At 44.3% G+C, this 15,977-nt stretch overlaps 1 protein-coding gene across 2 annotated transcripts in view; it reads right to left on the reverse strand.

Moving 5' to 3' along the window:
- The window catches only part of MTHFD1 (methylenetetrahydrofolate dehydrogenase, cyclohydrolase and formyltetrahydrofolate synthetase 1), a 68,907-nt gene that overhangs the window by 6,782 nt on the left and 46,148 nt on the right, over window positions 1-15,977 (reverse strand). For both annotated transcript variants that reach the window (XM_049611461.1, XM_049611460.1), the window contains exons 16-24: window positions 14,786-14,888; window positions 10,844-10,920; window positions 10,082-10,222; window positions 8,124-8,192; window positions 7,739-7,850; window positions 7,501-7,640; window positions 4,945-4,986; window positions 2,527-2,627; window positions 1,523-1,700 (exon numbers count right to left, since the gene is read on the reverse strand). In XM_049611461.1, the coding sequence (XP_049467418.1) occupies window positions 1,523-1,700; window positions 2,527-2,627; window positions 4,945-4,986; window positions 7,501-7,640; window positions 7,739-7,850; window positions 8,124-8,192; window positions 10,082-10,222; window positions 10,844-10,920; window positions 14,786-14,888 (963 nt within the window). The remainder of the gene's footprint in view (window positions 1-1,522; window positions 1,701-2,526; window positions 2,628-4,944; window positions 4,987-7,500; window positions 7,641-7,738; window positions 7,851-8,123; window positions 8,193-10,081; window positions 10,223-10,843; window positions 10,921-14,785; window positions 14,889-15,977) is intronic.

Genomic DNA, 15,977 nt, shown 5'->3' on the forward strand with positions numbered 1-15,977 from the left:
AAGTACTAAAATTAGGCAATAACCTGACTATGCTCCCTGGCAACTAAGGCTAACAGGACACATCGGGCGAATGTTGTTTTCTGAAAGGAGCAATAATCTATAAAGATAAAAATTTCCTTTGGAGCTACACAGTGCCAATTTAAGGAGAGGCTTTATATAATGGACAAAAATAAGAGGACTATTCAATCACGGTTGTATACAGACGCGACAGAGATCGCTTTCCCATGTGTCTTATCATTGGAGCTTTATAAATGCTGAGGCACATTCAGAGCTTCTGAAGTGAAAGTACTTTCACTGAGGGGTGACTGAAGGCTAACAGATGCTAAATAAGACAAAAAGCGGCAGATTCCAGTTTATCAGAACAGAGAAAATTCCAAGTAGAAACGAGTGATAAAGTCTTTATCACTCAACTTCTTCTGGGCCTCCTGCTGGTCTTCAAGGACTGGGGGTTCCTAATTCAGGTACTAAGGATGGAGCTTAGAGAGAGGCCCTATAAATGCTTTCTTTGCATGTGTGTACAGATTGGCATTTACGGCATTTCCTGAAAATATGATTGGTTGAACAGATTTTCAAACCAGTCTATAAAACTAAAGCCTAATGGGAAAATGTCAATGTCAATAGGACAATGTCAATGAAATGTCAGTGTATTTTATCTGCAAAGGGCAAACAGAAACAAGAGAATGTTAAAAACCCAAGAATACTTGGGTTTCTTCCCTCTACCTTTTTATGGCTATTTTTGAAAGTCTATGACTATATTTTAAAAACCAAGCCAGAACCAGCCTGGAAAATACAAGCAGAATTAACTACCACATCCATCCCATGTTCCTAACAAAGTTTCCAGGTGTCGTGAGCATGCTGCTTAATGTCTAATCACATCCTGAAATACACGGACAGATAGCTGAAAACAAAACACAACCCTACTATAAGAACAACGTTTCCCTGAACTCACTTTATCGCATCACAGAATAAGCAGTTACTCAGTGATGAAAAGAATACTAAAACCTGCCGGGATGCTTTGGCTTTGCACTAGAGCTTCTCTGCACGTGAGGCAGCCCCAAACCAGGAGGTGAGCTTGGGAGTACGCAGCTTTCCCCTGGTACTGGGAAGTGGTCAAAAAGCTTTTCTGAGCATGATGGAGCTCCCTGCCGATTTGCAACAACATGGCTGGTGCCTTGGGTTAAAGGCTGTAGTGAATTACACTACTGGTTCTACATTTAACCCTTTCTCCTGACAGCAGAGAGAAGGTACCATGAGCCTTCCCAAAAGTTAGCCCGGGAGCCAACCTCCCAGAGTGTTCTTGCCTGGACCTGCTCCTCTGTAAATAAGCAGAAACATGCACTGGTAAGAAAGCTGTCTAGGGTTGAAAGCCCAGGCTGTGGTTGTGTAACTCACCTATGTGGGAATCAAACTCACAAGGCTAAAGACGCTAAACACGGGCTCTAAAGAGAGGCAGCCACACAGAAACCTCACTGTGCTTTTTTTTCCTTTTTGTTTTTGTTTTGTCTTATAGCAAGTAACCCACCTTGAGGTCATAGAGGAGCTGGAAGCTGCTGGGTGCCTGAGCTGCTCTCTGGACGGCCTGAGCTAGGGCTAAGGCGCCCTTGCCCCCTTCTGCCCAGTGAGTGCATTTCACGGCATCGAAAGCCCCGTGTTCTTTGGCGAGGCGGCTGACGAGGTCCAGCTCAGCTTCCGTATCTGTCCTGTAAAGGTAGCGCTTCGTGTTAAAGCATTGATGACAGTTAGGACAAACTCTTTTGAGCTACTCACCGATAAATGGAAACTAATCAAGTAATACTGACTGGGTTTGAATCCCGGCTCCATCAGTTACCATCTGGGTGGACTCCTGGCTAGTTATTTAATCCTTATGTGCTTTGGTTTCCATGTGGTACAATGGGACTAATCATAGCACTTATTTCATTGGGATGTCATCAGGCTTAGTTGACAAACACATGCAAAATACTTAGAACATTCCAGGCACATCACAGGAATCAATAAATACTAGCTTTTTAAAAACGTTTCCTCCCATTCTGTTGTGGTTAGGCCATTATAACAAGACCAAAGCTAGCACTACAATACCTACACAGCCTACACAAGTTGCCTCTTGCACGAACACTTCTAGCTCAATACGGTCGACTCTTTGTCAAGATAATGTCCCACCAGACCTCCTAAAATAATAGAACTCTGTAGGGCTTTGACCTTCTGTTAGCACAAAAGGCCTCTAGAGAGCACAAAGAACATTTAACTTCAGGCCTATGTGTCACCCACTTCACCCAGTAGAGAAGGGGACCCATGGGAGCCAAAGCTGACCCTGGACCTTCAGTGGCAGGAGTGACGAGTTTGCTGTGGCGTCTGTGGTGTAGCTCACACCACAGGCTCTCATTATTGGCTGCTAGAACACAGGCTTAATAACCAATACCAGTAGCTGGAGAACAAAACAAAGCTAAAAGCAGTGCTATACAGTCAGCTCCAGGAGATGTTTTCTGACCATTTTCCACAGTCCCGTTGACTCCTACTCTTTGTACTTACTTGAATGCATTCACAGCCACTACCACTGGAACTCCAAACATTCTGGCATTTTCAATTTGTTTCTTTAAGTTACTGAAGCCTTTTTCAACCAGCTCCAGGTTCTGTAAAAACAACAGGAAAGGTCCATGAGGTCAGCTGCAGGTTCTTCTTAAAAGAACTCCTTGAACCAGCAGCCAGCCACTTAGTCAGAACAAGCCAAGGGCAGATCTGCTGATGCATTTCGCACACCGTGGTGAGGGGGCGCTAGGGAGCCATAACCCTGGGCCAGCCTGTAACACTGGAGTGGCGTCAGGCTCGTCTCCTGGCTCTCTTGAAAGCATGAGAGTGGGCATAGCTGCTGTCATCACACCACATCTTAATAGCATATTTGCTGTTTGCAGAGAATCAGTTGCTCTTAAGTAAATTATATTTATAGCCTTGTGTTTATAGATGTCATGTACTCATGTGGTACAATGGTACAAACTCTACTCAGCATCTTGCACAGGAGACAGAGCCTAGCACAGTGCCTGGGGTTCATTACACAGCCACCGCACGTGCCGTCAGAAAACACGAAGTGATCATTGAGGCTTTCAAAGGTTCTAATGAGCTCAACCGTGTACCTTCACTCGGGACAAAGAAGATAGATGCCACCTTTAATAACCAAATACTATGACGTTTAAAGGAAAGTCATTAAGGAAACATACCTTTAAATATGTTAAATGTTAATGGCAGCTCTACTTGCAGCCTTGGAAAACTGCAAACACAAACCTCCTTCGATGGGGGACTGTACCAGTGAGTTATGACATACACCCTCTATTAAATACCATGCAGATGCCATGAAAAGTGAGATAATCTGCATTAACGTGGAAACTGTCAAAGATGTACTAAAGTGTGCCAAAGTTATAAAACTATGGACAGCTTCATTAATTCCACTTCTGGACAAATACAAAAAATACGTGTATATATTCATGAAATGTTTTAAATGTTGAAAAATATATACCAAACTGTTCAGGGGACTCATATTTGCGTATTATATCCTTACATTGCTTAACTTTCTTTTACAAAAAGGATGCTACCATTATAAGCTTAAAATACATTAGATATCTTTAAGATAAAAATGTAATAGTTTTACGTAAAAATACATACACTGGCTCATGAGCAAACCCAGCAGTAATAGCCCTTGGTTTGTGGATTCAATGAAAGAGCAGAAAAAGGGGGCAAGATAAAGGTAGAAAACAATTACGGTTATAAACATGACTTAGGCTTTTTTCTCCTTTAGTAGTTGAAAACTAAAATTAGGATTGAGTTGATATTCGAAAGAGCACTGCTAATTCTTTACCTCTAGTCACATGGAAACCAATTAATATGTAAGACCGATTGAGAACAGTTTTTGAAAAGTAGAATTTCGTAAATGAAGACACCAGCTGGGCCAGTGAGGGGCAGTCACTCTAATTAGACACAGGAAAGGCTGTGGGGTGGCAGGAGGGCCAGAACTGTGAATTCCCCTCCTACGCGTGAATCAGACAAATGACCATAAAAGGCAAATCATAACTCAGAAGACAGGCAGACTCAAGGAACTAACAATTCTCTTCTAGCTGCTTCTGAAATACTTCATTTAGGGCTTGAACAGTGGCACTCGATTGCTTGACAACTTCAAAAGCCTCCACAAAAGGCAGAAGAATTGAATTCACAGTGGCAGTGGCTGACCTTCCCGTCTCATACGAGGGTCTGTCTCTCACAGAACCACCCCAACAGCCTCCAGGGATTTGGGTAGTAAATGATATAAAGAGGAAAAGGCTCAAGGTCACAGTTCTTCTTTGAGCTCCTCCTTGACAGCTAGAGACCAAATCAGCTTAGGGAAACTTTACCTAGAAAAATATAACCAGGATCCCGACTGCATAGTGCCCCTTTAAGGTGGATTTAAATCCGCAGAGGAAGAGACATTTCACAAAAAGTCCCTACTTGTTCCAGACTCAGATGGCATTTGGTAAGGAAGCAGCCGATGCGTTAAGGCAGTGGAAAGAAACGTCATTAGTCTATAGGGCAGGGTTTCTCCACCTCACCACCTTTGACATTTGGGGCCAAATGATTCGTTGCCGTGGGGCTGACCTGTGCACCACATGGTGTTTAGAGGCAGCCTTGGCCTTTACTCAGTGCCAGCAGCACTTTCTACCTGAAGTGGAAACAACCAAAAATAGGTCTCTAGACATTGCCAAATGTCCCCCGGGGGGCAAAACCGCTCCCGATGGAGAACCAACCACTGGTTTCACTAGAAGCACTTCTTCCCTACTTTATTCGATAAGATTCTTCAGCACACAGCAGGCCTCTTAGTGCCCCTGTCCACAGGAGCCATACCCACCCCCCTCATTTCCAAACAGGCTGAGAGATGCTGATTCTGCGTACTCTCTAGGACAAGTGGTTAGAAATGACTGAAGTTACCTCCTCTATGTAAGCCTTGGGAAGAGGCAGTCCAGCAGTAACCTGAAAGGAAAGCAGGCAAAGTCAGAGGCATTTTCTACTTACAATCCGGTTTTAGCTTAAAATGATGCCTTGCCATGTGTAAAAGGCCAGAAGCTGCATACTGGCGGGGGAGGGGTAGTTTACAGCAGGATAAGGTTGTTTCCTGTCCAAGGGATTTAGGGCATATGACCAACAACAAAAATGTCTGGTTTGAGCATTGTGGGAAACCTCTATGGCCTGAATGAGGGACGTGAGGGCAGATCTGTGAAGGCGGTGTGGAAAGGGATGTGTTCTAGGCAAGGGGCATAACCTCAGTGAGCAAAGCACACAGCAGTGGGGGCGGAAGTAAAGGTGCACGTATGGAAAAAGGCAGTGGTCAGAAAGGCCACCCTGAATGTCCCCCAGAGGAGTCTATGACAGGCCCTGCAATGGGCTCCTGACCTGGCCCACGGAGCCAACGCGCAAGTTTGTGGGGCTGAACTAGGGAGCATGAGCAATAAAACAGGAGGGACACAGCCCAGGATTTTCTCCCTCCATCAGAGTATATTTCAAGGTGTCAGAATACTTAAGTGGTGAGTTCACTGTCACGGAGGTGGCCGGTGGCTTGGCTTCTGCCGCATCCACAGGGACGAGCACTGAGGTAAAGGTGCTCATCCCAGGGACTCCACTGTGGACAATGGGCGTGCCTTACAAGGCTTCAGCCACCCAGCGTGGTCCACTCCCATTCCTCGGTCTCCAAAGGGGGCCAGAGAGGCGGGGCGGCAAGCAGGGACCTGAGCCGCCGTGTTCTGGGGCTGACATGTAGCTCCATGAGGGACTGTGAGCAGCATGTCTGGCTCCTTGACAGAAGTGAGGCTACGTACGAGGCTCTCCTCTCACTGTTGCCTGAGTTAAGTGTCTGGCATTATGTTTCAGACCATGAGGGCACGAGGAAAGAAGGTGCAATGGTGTGAGGGGCGCAAGAGGAAAACATGTTGGTTATAACTGGGAAAAGGAGTCCAACCTACATTCGTGGGCTAGGAGTGCTTTTGGTACCTGGGGGACCAGTGACACTGGAGAGGTGTCCTGGGGTTGCGTTATGGCAGTGGTTCTCACAGAGTGGTCTGGGGACCGAATCCTTTCACAGGGCCATGAGGTCACGACTATTTCCATAGTAACTCTAAAATATCACAGCCCTTTTCACACTCATTCTCTCACTGAGTGTACAATGGACTTTTGCAAAGAATACGTGACATGTGCTAACACAACTAATTCCGTGCAGAACATGAAAATCCAGTAGTTTTCAATTAGGCCAGATACTGAAGAGACCTGAAAACTGTACGATTCTTACATTTTGTTTGGGGAAATGTAAGAACTTTTCATGAAAAAAAAATTATTTTTGTTAAAATGTAACTCATCTTCAATTCCCAATATAGTCAATACCGATATAACTACCGAAACAAAAGTTCTTTCAGCGCCTCAAGAATTTTAAATGTAAAGAAGTTCTGAGACTAAAATGCTTGAGAACTGCTGTATGATAGCTACACGAAGAACACTGATTTTAGGGGCGCCCGGGGCGGGGTGGGGGGGGGCTCAGTCAGTTAAGCGTCTGACTTCAGCTCAGGCCATGATCTCCCAGTTCGTGGATTTGAGCCCCGCGGCAGGCTCTGTGCTGACAGCCTGGAGCCTTATACGGATTCTGTGTCGCCCTCTCTCTGCCTCTCCCCCACCCACACTCTGTCTCTCTCAAAAGGAATAAACATTTAAACAAACAAACAAACAAACAAACAAAAAAACAAAGAAAAGAAACACCGACTTTAAGAGAGGGGGCTCTTATTTCTCAAGTTGTAAGACCAGCTTCTAGAATTTAAGAAGGCTAGGAATTTAATACTTCTTCAAGTAATTTCTGAAAACTAGCACACTGTCTTCATGTACGTGTGCTAAAGAAAAGGTATTAAAATAATAGGATAAAAAGTGTAATTTCTAACCAGTAGGAATTCAGGAACACACAAAGTTCAGGTTGGAGTTGAAGATAAGCTAGTCCTAACCTAGTTTCTCTCTGTTACCCGGAGGCAGTCCAGGGCAGACCTACCTTTCTCCTCCCCTTCTCTCCTACTCCGTGCTAGTCCCACCCAGCATGTGCCTTTCAAGAAGGCCCTGACCTCTGTCTCGGCTTAATGGTTTGCTTGGCTGGCTGCCAGCGTCACTATTTAGAGGGAAAATGGGACTCATTTAAAAACAGTCTAAACATAAAGGGGCTTTTTGTGGATATAGCCAAGCCCATGTCCTTGGAGGGGCTTAGATATTATCAGATGGCTCCCTCAGAAGACAGACCGCGAAGCCCATTTCCACCATCTGTAAATGCCAAGAGCCCCCAGTGCCTGTGAGTGATAAGGCGGCCAGTACGAGAGCCGTCTGAACACCTCTTGCTTTGGGCACCTCTTAGTCATGAGAATATGAGCAACTTCATGAAGAAACAGGCACAGGTCATCCCAAGTTCCTCCTAGCCTTCAGAACATTCCTGACAATCAGATCCTTCCAACTCTTGGTCCTCACCGTCGGGCCGCCCCCGTGCATTTTAAGAGCCCTGACAGTGGCAACAAGCACCACCACGTGAGGGCGGAGACCAGAATACCGGCATTTGATGTTAAAAAATTTTTCCATTCCAATGTCGGCTCCAAATCCTGCTTCAGTCACTGTAAGTAAGGAGAAAAGCAACTGTAAAAAGGCCATCCCGACTCCTTTGATATTAAAAGGAAAACAGTTGATCCACCGATTTTGCAAAAATACTCACCCACAAACCCTTCAGGGCCAACAAGCTTGAGTGCGATCCGGTCTGCAATGATAGAGGAATTCCCATGTGCAATGTTGGCAAACGGTCCAGCATGAACAAATACCGGAGTGCCCTATGGAAATCAAGACATCGTGAGCAGTGCTGCCAACATGGTCAAGGGGACGAAAGTCAGTTGGAATCCGAAAGATAAAGACTTCCCAGAAGAAAAATACAAAGCCCCCTCTTTTCTATTTCAGCAGCATCCCGATCACAACAGTGAGGAAGAATGGGAAGAGAGACACGGGCAGGTACAGAACTCCCTGACTCCCCAAGAGAAGTGTGATTTAGAACCGCTCTGCTCTGACACGGAAGACTGGTCTGGGAAGGCGGTGGTCACTCTGCTCACCTCTAACGTCTGCATGAGATTGGGCTTGATTGCATCCTTCATAAGCACTGTCAATGCACCACTCACCCCCTACAAAACAAAGGCATGGAGCATTGCTTCCGACCCGCAAGAAACCCCAACCTTTTCAAACCAAAACTCAACATTCTCAGGTCTTCCTTTTTTAGCCACTGTGCACCAATCCGTACTTTCACCTGAGCTGTACCATCCATTTACTTATTTTTTTCTGGATATACTATGAAGTTATCACTTATTTTAAGCAGAGATAACACACAGAATGAAAATGACATTCACGTGGAATTTGTGCAAAACATGGAACTCTGGACAAGCATCTCAATCAAGCTCTGTTGCTGACTGATGAGGGGAGTCCATTTTATACTGGTTTATAGCACAGAAATGCTAGCTCTTAGAGAACTGAGTTATTTGTAACTTTGATGTCTGGGCAGAAATGGCTAAAAACCAAATTCAGTGTGTGTTTCCCAAAACTGAAACTGAAAATTTACCCAGGAGTTCAATACAAACTCTTAAAATCTGGTCTCTCTTTGAAACCATCCAACCATAGTTGAATGAACTGGTAACGAAGTAAGAAAGAGCTATGGATCCCACCCATGTTCAATTTTTGGGAGTTTCCAAGTTTCTGGTTTGGGTGTAAAACTTTATTAAAAAAATTTCTGGGAGGGCACCTGGGTGGCTCAGTCGGTTAAGCATCTGACTTCTGCTCAGGTCATGATCTCATGGTTTCTGAGTTCAAGCCCCGTATCAGGTTCTGTGCTAACAGCACAGAGCCTGGAGCCTGCTTCGGATTCTGTGTCTTCCTCTCTCTCTGTCCCTTCCATTCTCTCTCTCCCTCTCTCTCAAAAATAATAAATAAACATTAAAAAAAACATTAAGGGGTGCCTGGGTGGCTCAGTCGGATAAAACGTCCGACTTCAGCTCAGGTCACGATCTTGCGGTCCATGAGTTCGAGCCCCGCGTCGGGCTCTGGGCTGATGGCTCAGAGCCTGGAGCCTGCTTCCGATTCTGTGTCTCCCTCTCTCTCTGCCCCTCCCGCATTCATGCTCTGTCTCTCTCTGTCTCAAAAATAAATTAACGTTAAAAAAAATTGAAAAAAAATTAAAAAAAAAATTTTTAACGTTTATTTTTGAGAGAGACAGTGTGAGCAGGGGCGGGGGGTGGGGGGCAGAAAGAGAGGGAGACACAGAACCTGAAGCAGGCTCCAGGCTCTGAGCTGTCAGCACGGAGCCCGACACGGGGCTCGAACTCACAAACTGTGAGATCATGACCCGAACCAAAGTCGGACTCTTAACCGACTGAGCCACCCAGACACCTCTGGGTGTAAACTTTAAAATGATTTTTCTTACACATATTGGCTGTGAAAACAGAAACTTAGTATCTCCCCTTTTCTGAATTCAACTGACAGACTGCTAATCACAGGCTGAACATTTTGGTGTATGTGAACACAAACAGGCTTTCAAAAAATTAATCTGTAAGATTCTCTCATTTCAAACCTCTTATTACCACCCAGTTCAGAAATAACCCTGAAGTGCAGAAGTAGCCTAGGGGGACCATCAGATAAACCACTAATAAGTTGTTCCCAATGTGCTTGTTAGCATGGACATGGCGGTCAGCGAGCCTCGTGACAAGAGGCCTCTCTGCAGGGAGAGGCCAGGTGTGGCTCCAAGCTCAGCTACTAAGGACCTCACTGGGACACTGGCTGTTCTCTGAAAACTGAAATTATACATCCGCTTTTAGGAATACTCACAGGTTCAAGGTGTTGCTCAAACCATCGGAAACCTGTGGTCTATGACTGGAGCACACCACCCGTTACTCGCTACGAAGTACTGTTTATAAATTTCGAATTCTCTTACAAGCAGGAAAATCACAGTGAATTCATCAGTAACTGCTGAGATACGCTAACAGACACAGGCGTGTCACTGAGCTTGCAGCAGCCGGGTACCCACCAGATCTTCGGTACTGATGGGCTCCCCCTTCTTGCTGGATGCCACCACCATTTTGCTCAGTCTCTCCCTCATGTCTTCTAGTGAACTGGTGAGAGCCAGGACAGCCATGATTTCACTGGCCACAGAGATATCAAACTGGGCCTGTCGGCAGGGAAAAGACACGACACATAACACTGCGTCCAACCAGAAGACTGGATCGCGAAAGCAATCCCTGTTTGCATCCAAGCCTTAAACAAATACCTTAAAAGGACAGAATGACAGAGTAGTGCACAAAGAACTTAACGAAAATAATTCTCCAAGAGCAAAAATGTGTAATCAATTATTCCAAGACCTTGAGTAGTTAATTTTTAAAAATAAATGCTCCAGTAGGAAAAAAATAAGCTCCGTTGAAGGCAGCCTTCAAGTGGTGATGGTTTCCCTAACCCACAAGGAAACGACACAGAAGCTCTTCCATCGAAGAAACATCATAAATGGCCACAAAAAAAGAGGCAGTTTGAATAAATCACGTACGAGGATATTCACTGGGGGCTTCCACCTCCAGGAAAAAATACTGGGGGGAAAACACACAGGTGACACATGGGATTTATTGCGAAAGCCGTCAGGAGTGCTCGTTACCACACACCTACTCACTTCCATTTTAAAAAGGAGAAGGCAGAACAACACCTGGCAGGATCAATCGTACGGGAGAGGACGGAGGAGGACAGAAGCAGCAAGGATCTGGTTCACAAGAACGAATTTACTGAGAAATGAACAAATAGCTACCGTCCGTGTGTGCCCTTTCTCTGTTGGAGACTGTCCAATTGTGATCTTCCTCAGGAATCTATCATTGGTGTCCAATACTACAGTAGAAAGAGAAGATACAGAACAGCCTTCAGTATAAGCACAGTAAGTTAACCCGACAGCCTTACAAGTCCAACTCAACGACAGTCTACCAAAATTTGACTTCAAAGCTGATGGCGAAGCTAGAATATGGGTTGAAGTTCAGAAATGATGCTCACAAACTATAAACGAACAGGGAATTATTTTAAAAGAAGGAGGGGCGCCTGGGTGACTCAGTCGGTTGAGCATCCAACTTCAGCTCAGGTCATAATCTTGCAATTCACATAGGGCTCTGTGCTGACAGCTCAGAGCCTGCAGCCTGTTTCAGATTCTGTGTCTCCCTCTCTCTCTGACCCTCCCCTGTTCATGCTCTGTCTCTCCCTGTCTCAAAAATAAATAAATGTTTAAAAAAACAAAATTTTTTTTAAATGTTAATTTTTGAGAGAGAGCAGGCAAGCAGGGGAGGGGCAGAGAGAGGGGGAGACAGAGGATCTGAAGCTGACAGCGCAGAGCCCGACATGGGGCTCCAACCCATGACCTGAGCCGAAGCCAGATGCTTATCCAACTGAGCCACCCAGGTGCCCCTTATTTTATTTTTAAAAATATGTATATTTTTAATTTGAGAGAGAGACAATGCAAGCAGGGGAAGAGGGGGGCAGGGAGAGAGAGAGAGAAAATCTCAAGCAGGCTACACACTCAGTGTGGAGCCCGATGCAGGACTTGATCCCACCGGCCTGGGATGGCGACCTGAGCCAAAATCAAGACTCAGATGCTCAACCAAATGAACCACCCATGCGCCCCTAAGAGACTTCAATTTTAAGTGATCTCTGCCCCCAATTTGGGACTTGAACTCACAACCCCAGGTCAAGAGTCATATGCTCAACCGACGAAGCTGGCCAAGGCACCCCTAAAGAAGGATATACATTTTTAAAGTTTATTCATTTATTTTTGAGGGGGCCAGTACACAGAGAGAGGGAGACAGTAACTCCCAAGCAGGCTCTAGGCTGTCAGATGCAGGGCTCGGACCCACAAACCACGAGACCATGACTGAGCTGAAATCAAGAGTCGGACGTTCAACAAACTGAGCCACCTAGGTGCCCCAAAGAAGGATATTTTTAAAGAAATAGAGTGACTTGGTTTTATTCTGTCTAGAGAATTCAAACAATTAACTACAAATCTGGCATCTATTTTAAAGCCCATTACACGTAAAAAGAAAACCAGAGCTGGCCAGTTTTTTAAAAGGCCAAGGTTATTGTTCTGTGGGGTGTCACTGACCTTACACCATCCTGACACACAAGAGCCACAAATGCAGGGCAAGGCAAATGCTTTCTGAAGCATGCTAGGTACAGGCTTACTCTTTCCTTTAGCACACTTGGAAGAAATAATTTCCATTCTGATGACAGAATACGTATCCAATTGTATACCCCTGGAAAACATGGCAAAGATCAACTAGCTAACTAATCTTAATTCCACCTTCCAGGACTAATTACTGTTAACATTTTGGTGTATTACCAATTTTGTTTTTTGTATGACGTGCCAAACAATAATGAAACACACAATGAACAAGAAACCAGTTCATACTCTAAACGGGTCAAGGGTGGGAGGGAGGGGAGGGTGGGTGATGGGTATTGAGGAGGGCACCTTTTGGGATGAGCACTGGGTGTTGTATGGAAACCAATTTGACAGTAAATTTCATATATTAAAAAAATAATAATAAATAAATAAATAAATAAATAAATAAATAAATAAACGGGTCAAACAGGAGAGACATTTTTAAGGCCCTTGATTACATGTGAAATTATTTTCCATAAAGACTGTAATAATTTAAACCCCCGGGGTGCCTGCGCAGCTAAGTCGGTTAAGTGTCCGACTTTGGCTAAGGTCATGATCGTGCGATTTGTGAGTTCAAGCCCCAGCTCTGTGCTGACAGCTTGGGGCCTGCAGCCTGCTTCAGAGTCTGTGTCTACCTCTCTCTCTGCCCCCTCTCCCCCTCACGCTCTGTTTCTCTTTCTCAAAAATAAACATTAAAAAAAAAATGTTTTTTTAAATGTAAACCCCAAAAGCAGGGTCTTGCACAATGCATAACAATGCATGTACACACACACACACACACACACACACACACCACTTGGTAAGTGAAGGATGTAATGGGCTGTTGGAGCCTACTCTTATTTTCAAAAACTATGTCAAGTTCTTTGTATTTGATTTCTCTCTATAAAATAGCCAGTCAATAGGTATGATCCATTTTTTTCCTTGTCTGCTTCTACTTTCTTAGGAAGCATGAATTAGACATAAAGCAAAGGAAAAGGGAATGAGATACTAAATTTTCAAAATGGATCTTTACCTTATTCCTCATAAAATATTATACCATCTGTCAATGAAAGCAAAGGAAAAGGTATACCAATGTGATTTTAGATACTAAAGAAGTCATCTTTAAAATGCCATTAACCTAGAGCACCTGGGTTGCTCAGTTGGTTGGGCGTTTGACTCTTGATTTCGGCTCAGGTCATGATCTCACAGTCTGTGAGTCAGGCCCTGCATCAGTCTCTATGCTGACAGCATGCAGTCTTGTTTAGGATTCACTGTCTCCCTCTCTCTGCCCCTCCCTGCTCACTCTCTCTGGCTCTCTCTCTCTCTCTCAAAATAAATAAATAAGCTTTCAAATAAACATTAAAAAAATAAATTTAAAAGATTTTTAAAAAGGAGTACCTGGGCGGCTCAGTCGGTTAAGTGTCTGACATCAGCTCAGGTCATGATCTCACGGTCCATGAGTTCGAGCCTCTGCATCTGTGCTGACAGTTCAGAGCCTGGAGCCTGCTTTGGATTCTGTGTCTCCCTCTCTCTCTGCCCCTTCCCTCCCCACACTCTGTCTCTCTCTCTCTCTCTCAAAAATAAACCTTAAAAACAAAATAAAAAAAGAATTTTTTTTAACATCTATTTATTTTTGAGAAACAGAGTGAGACAAAGCATGAGCAGGGGAGGGGCAGAGAGGGAAGGAGACACAGAATCTGAAGCGGGCTCCAGGCTCTGAGCTGTCAGCACAGAGCCTGATTCGGGGCTTGATCCCATAGACTGTGAGATCATGACCTGAGCCGAAGTCGGACGCTCAACCAACTGAGCCACCCAGGTGCCCCGAAAGACAAAATATTTAAAAATGCCATTAGCTAGCAATAGTTACTAAGCCAATGAAAATCACAAAAACAGTGAATAAACTTGCCACTAGCTGCATTCTGCATGACTGGATAAAAATTTCTTCTTAGCAATGACACAGAATATGTAGATGCACCACATAAATAAAATTTATGTTGGTAAATTTGGTACCAAATAAAATTCTAAGCTACACCAGTTGTGCACAGAGAAAAGCAACCTACCGCCAACTGTTTAAACCTTGAAACCTACCTACTTTGTTACAAGAGTTTAATAAAATGAGGTAAAAATGAGTAGGCAACCTAGAGAGTGACAAGAAAAAGTACATCACGTGTGCCAGACAAGAGTTCTGGGAGTAAAGAACGGCATGATTCAAGAAGTGATTAAACATAATTTCTCTACTTCATGAAACCCAAACTTTTTGCATAAAAAGAAACTTGCAGAATGTTATTTCCAGTTTATGCATGAACTTCCTTATAACTACCCTCACTGCAATCAACACTGAAAAGCCAGCAAAATGTCCAACTAACTCGACGAAAGGAGGATTGATTACAGCTCATAAGGAGAGAGACTGATGGAGGTGGCCAGAAAAACAGGTCAGGCACCATCTTGGTCATGCCTTAACCATGAAAACACCAACACACAAGCTTCCGGACCTTACACTCGAATAACCCCCACAGGCAGGGAGGGACATGCAGCACAATGAAAGCCAACGGGGCGCAGACACTGCACTGGTACCTCTTTGCCAAGTTATGGTTTCTGGATCAATGTCCAATCTTGCAAATCTGTTTATCTCTTCATCGGTCAGTGTGTTAGGGTCAGTCTTTTCAATGCCCAGTCTCTGAAGAGGCAGGAAAATTAAAACATCAGTAAGACAAAACACAAGCATGATAAATTTTTTAAAAATTTATCTCCGGAGGGAGTGCCCTCTAGGAAATATAAACCACGTGACATTCAGAAGGGAAAATTAGAATCCTTAGGCCAAACCTTTATTTCTTACGCTTTCTCACACACACAGGTGTTGTTAACATGTTTATCCCTATAACTGGGCCCCAGAGGCATTTCCCTAAACCTAGCCCGAAATAAGCATAGGGGCACCTGGTTAAGCTTCTGACTTCGGCTCAGGTCATGACCTTACGGTTCATGGGTTCGTGGCCCATGTCAGGCTCTGTGCTGACAGCTCAGACCCTGGAGTCTGCTTCAGATTCTGTGTCTCCCTCTCTCTCTGCCCCTCTCCTGTGTTCTCTCTCTCTCTCTCAAAAAGTAAACATTAAAAAATTTTTTTTAAAAAACACAAAAGCACAATGACCAAAAAGTGCTGTACCTAATTCACCAAGCCCAAGTGTATGAAAGGAAACACAAGGTACAAAAGCTTTCTCAAGCAGACAGTTGAGAACCCCAATTCACATGAAAAATTAGGAAGGGTAAAAATAAGTTATTAATCAGTAAAACTCTGTGTTAATCACCTTCACATGCTTTTTACACAGCACTGCATTTTTTAGTGCCTTCTTACTGTTCCAAAAGGCACAAAAAAAGTTTGTCTCTTCTTCCTCACAGAACTTGGAAATTTTATTTATTTACAGAGTATATGTATACAGGTCGCATCCTGAAATGGAAAGTGAGTATAAAATGTATTCTCCTAAAAAAACAAAAATAAAATAAAATGTGTTCTCCTTTTTTTTCCTTTTCTATTTTTTAATGTTTATTTTTGAGAGAGAGAGAAAGAAAGAGAGAGAAATAGGGTGCGAATAGGGGAGGGGCAGAGAGAGAGGCAGACCCAGAATCCGAAGCAGGCTCCAGGCTCTGAGCTGTCAGCACCGAGCATGACATGGGGCTCAAACCCAGGGACCCTGAGATCATGACCTGAGCCGAAGTTGGACACCTAACGGACTGAGCCACCCAGGTACCCCTCCTTTTTTTTTTGCCTAAT

The sequence above is a fragment of the Panthera uncia genome (assembly GCF_023721935.1).
Source record: "Panthera uncia isolate 11264 chromosome B3 unlocalized genomic scaffold, Puncia_PCG_1.0 HiC_scaffold_1, whole genome shotgun sequence".
NCBI lineage: Eukaryota > Metazoa > Chordata > Mammalia > Carnivora > Felidae > Panthera > Panthera uncia.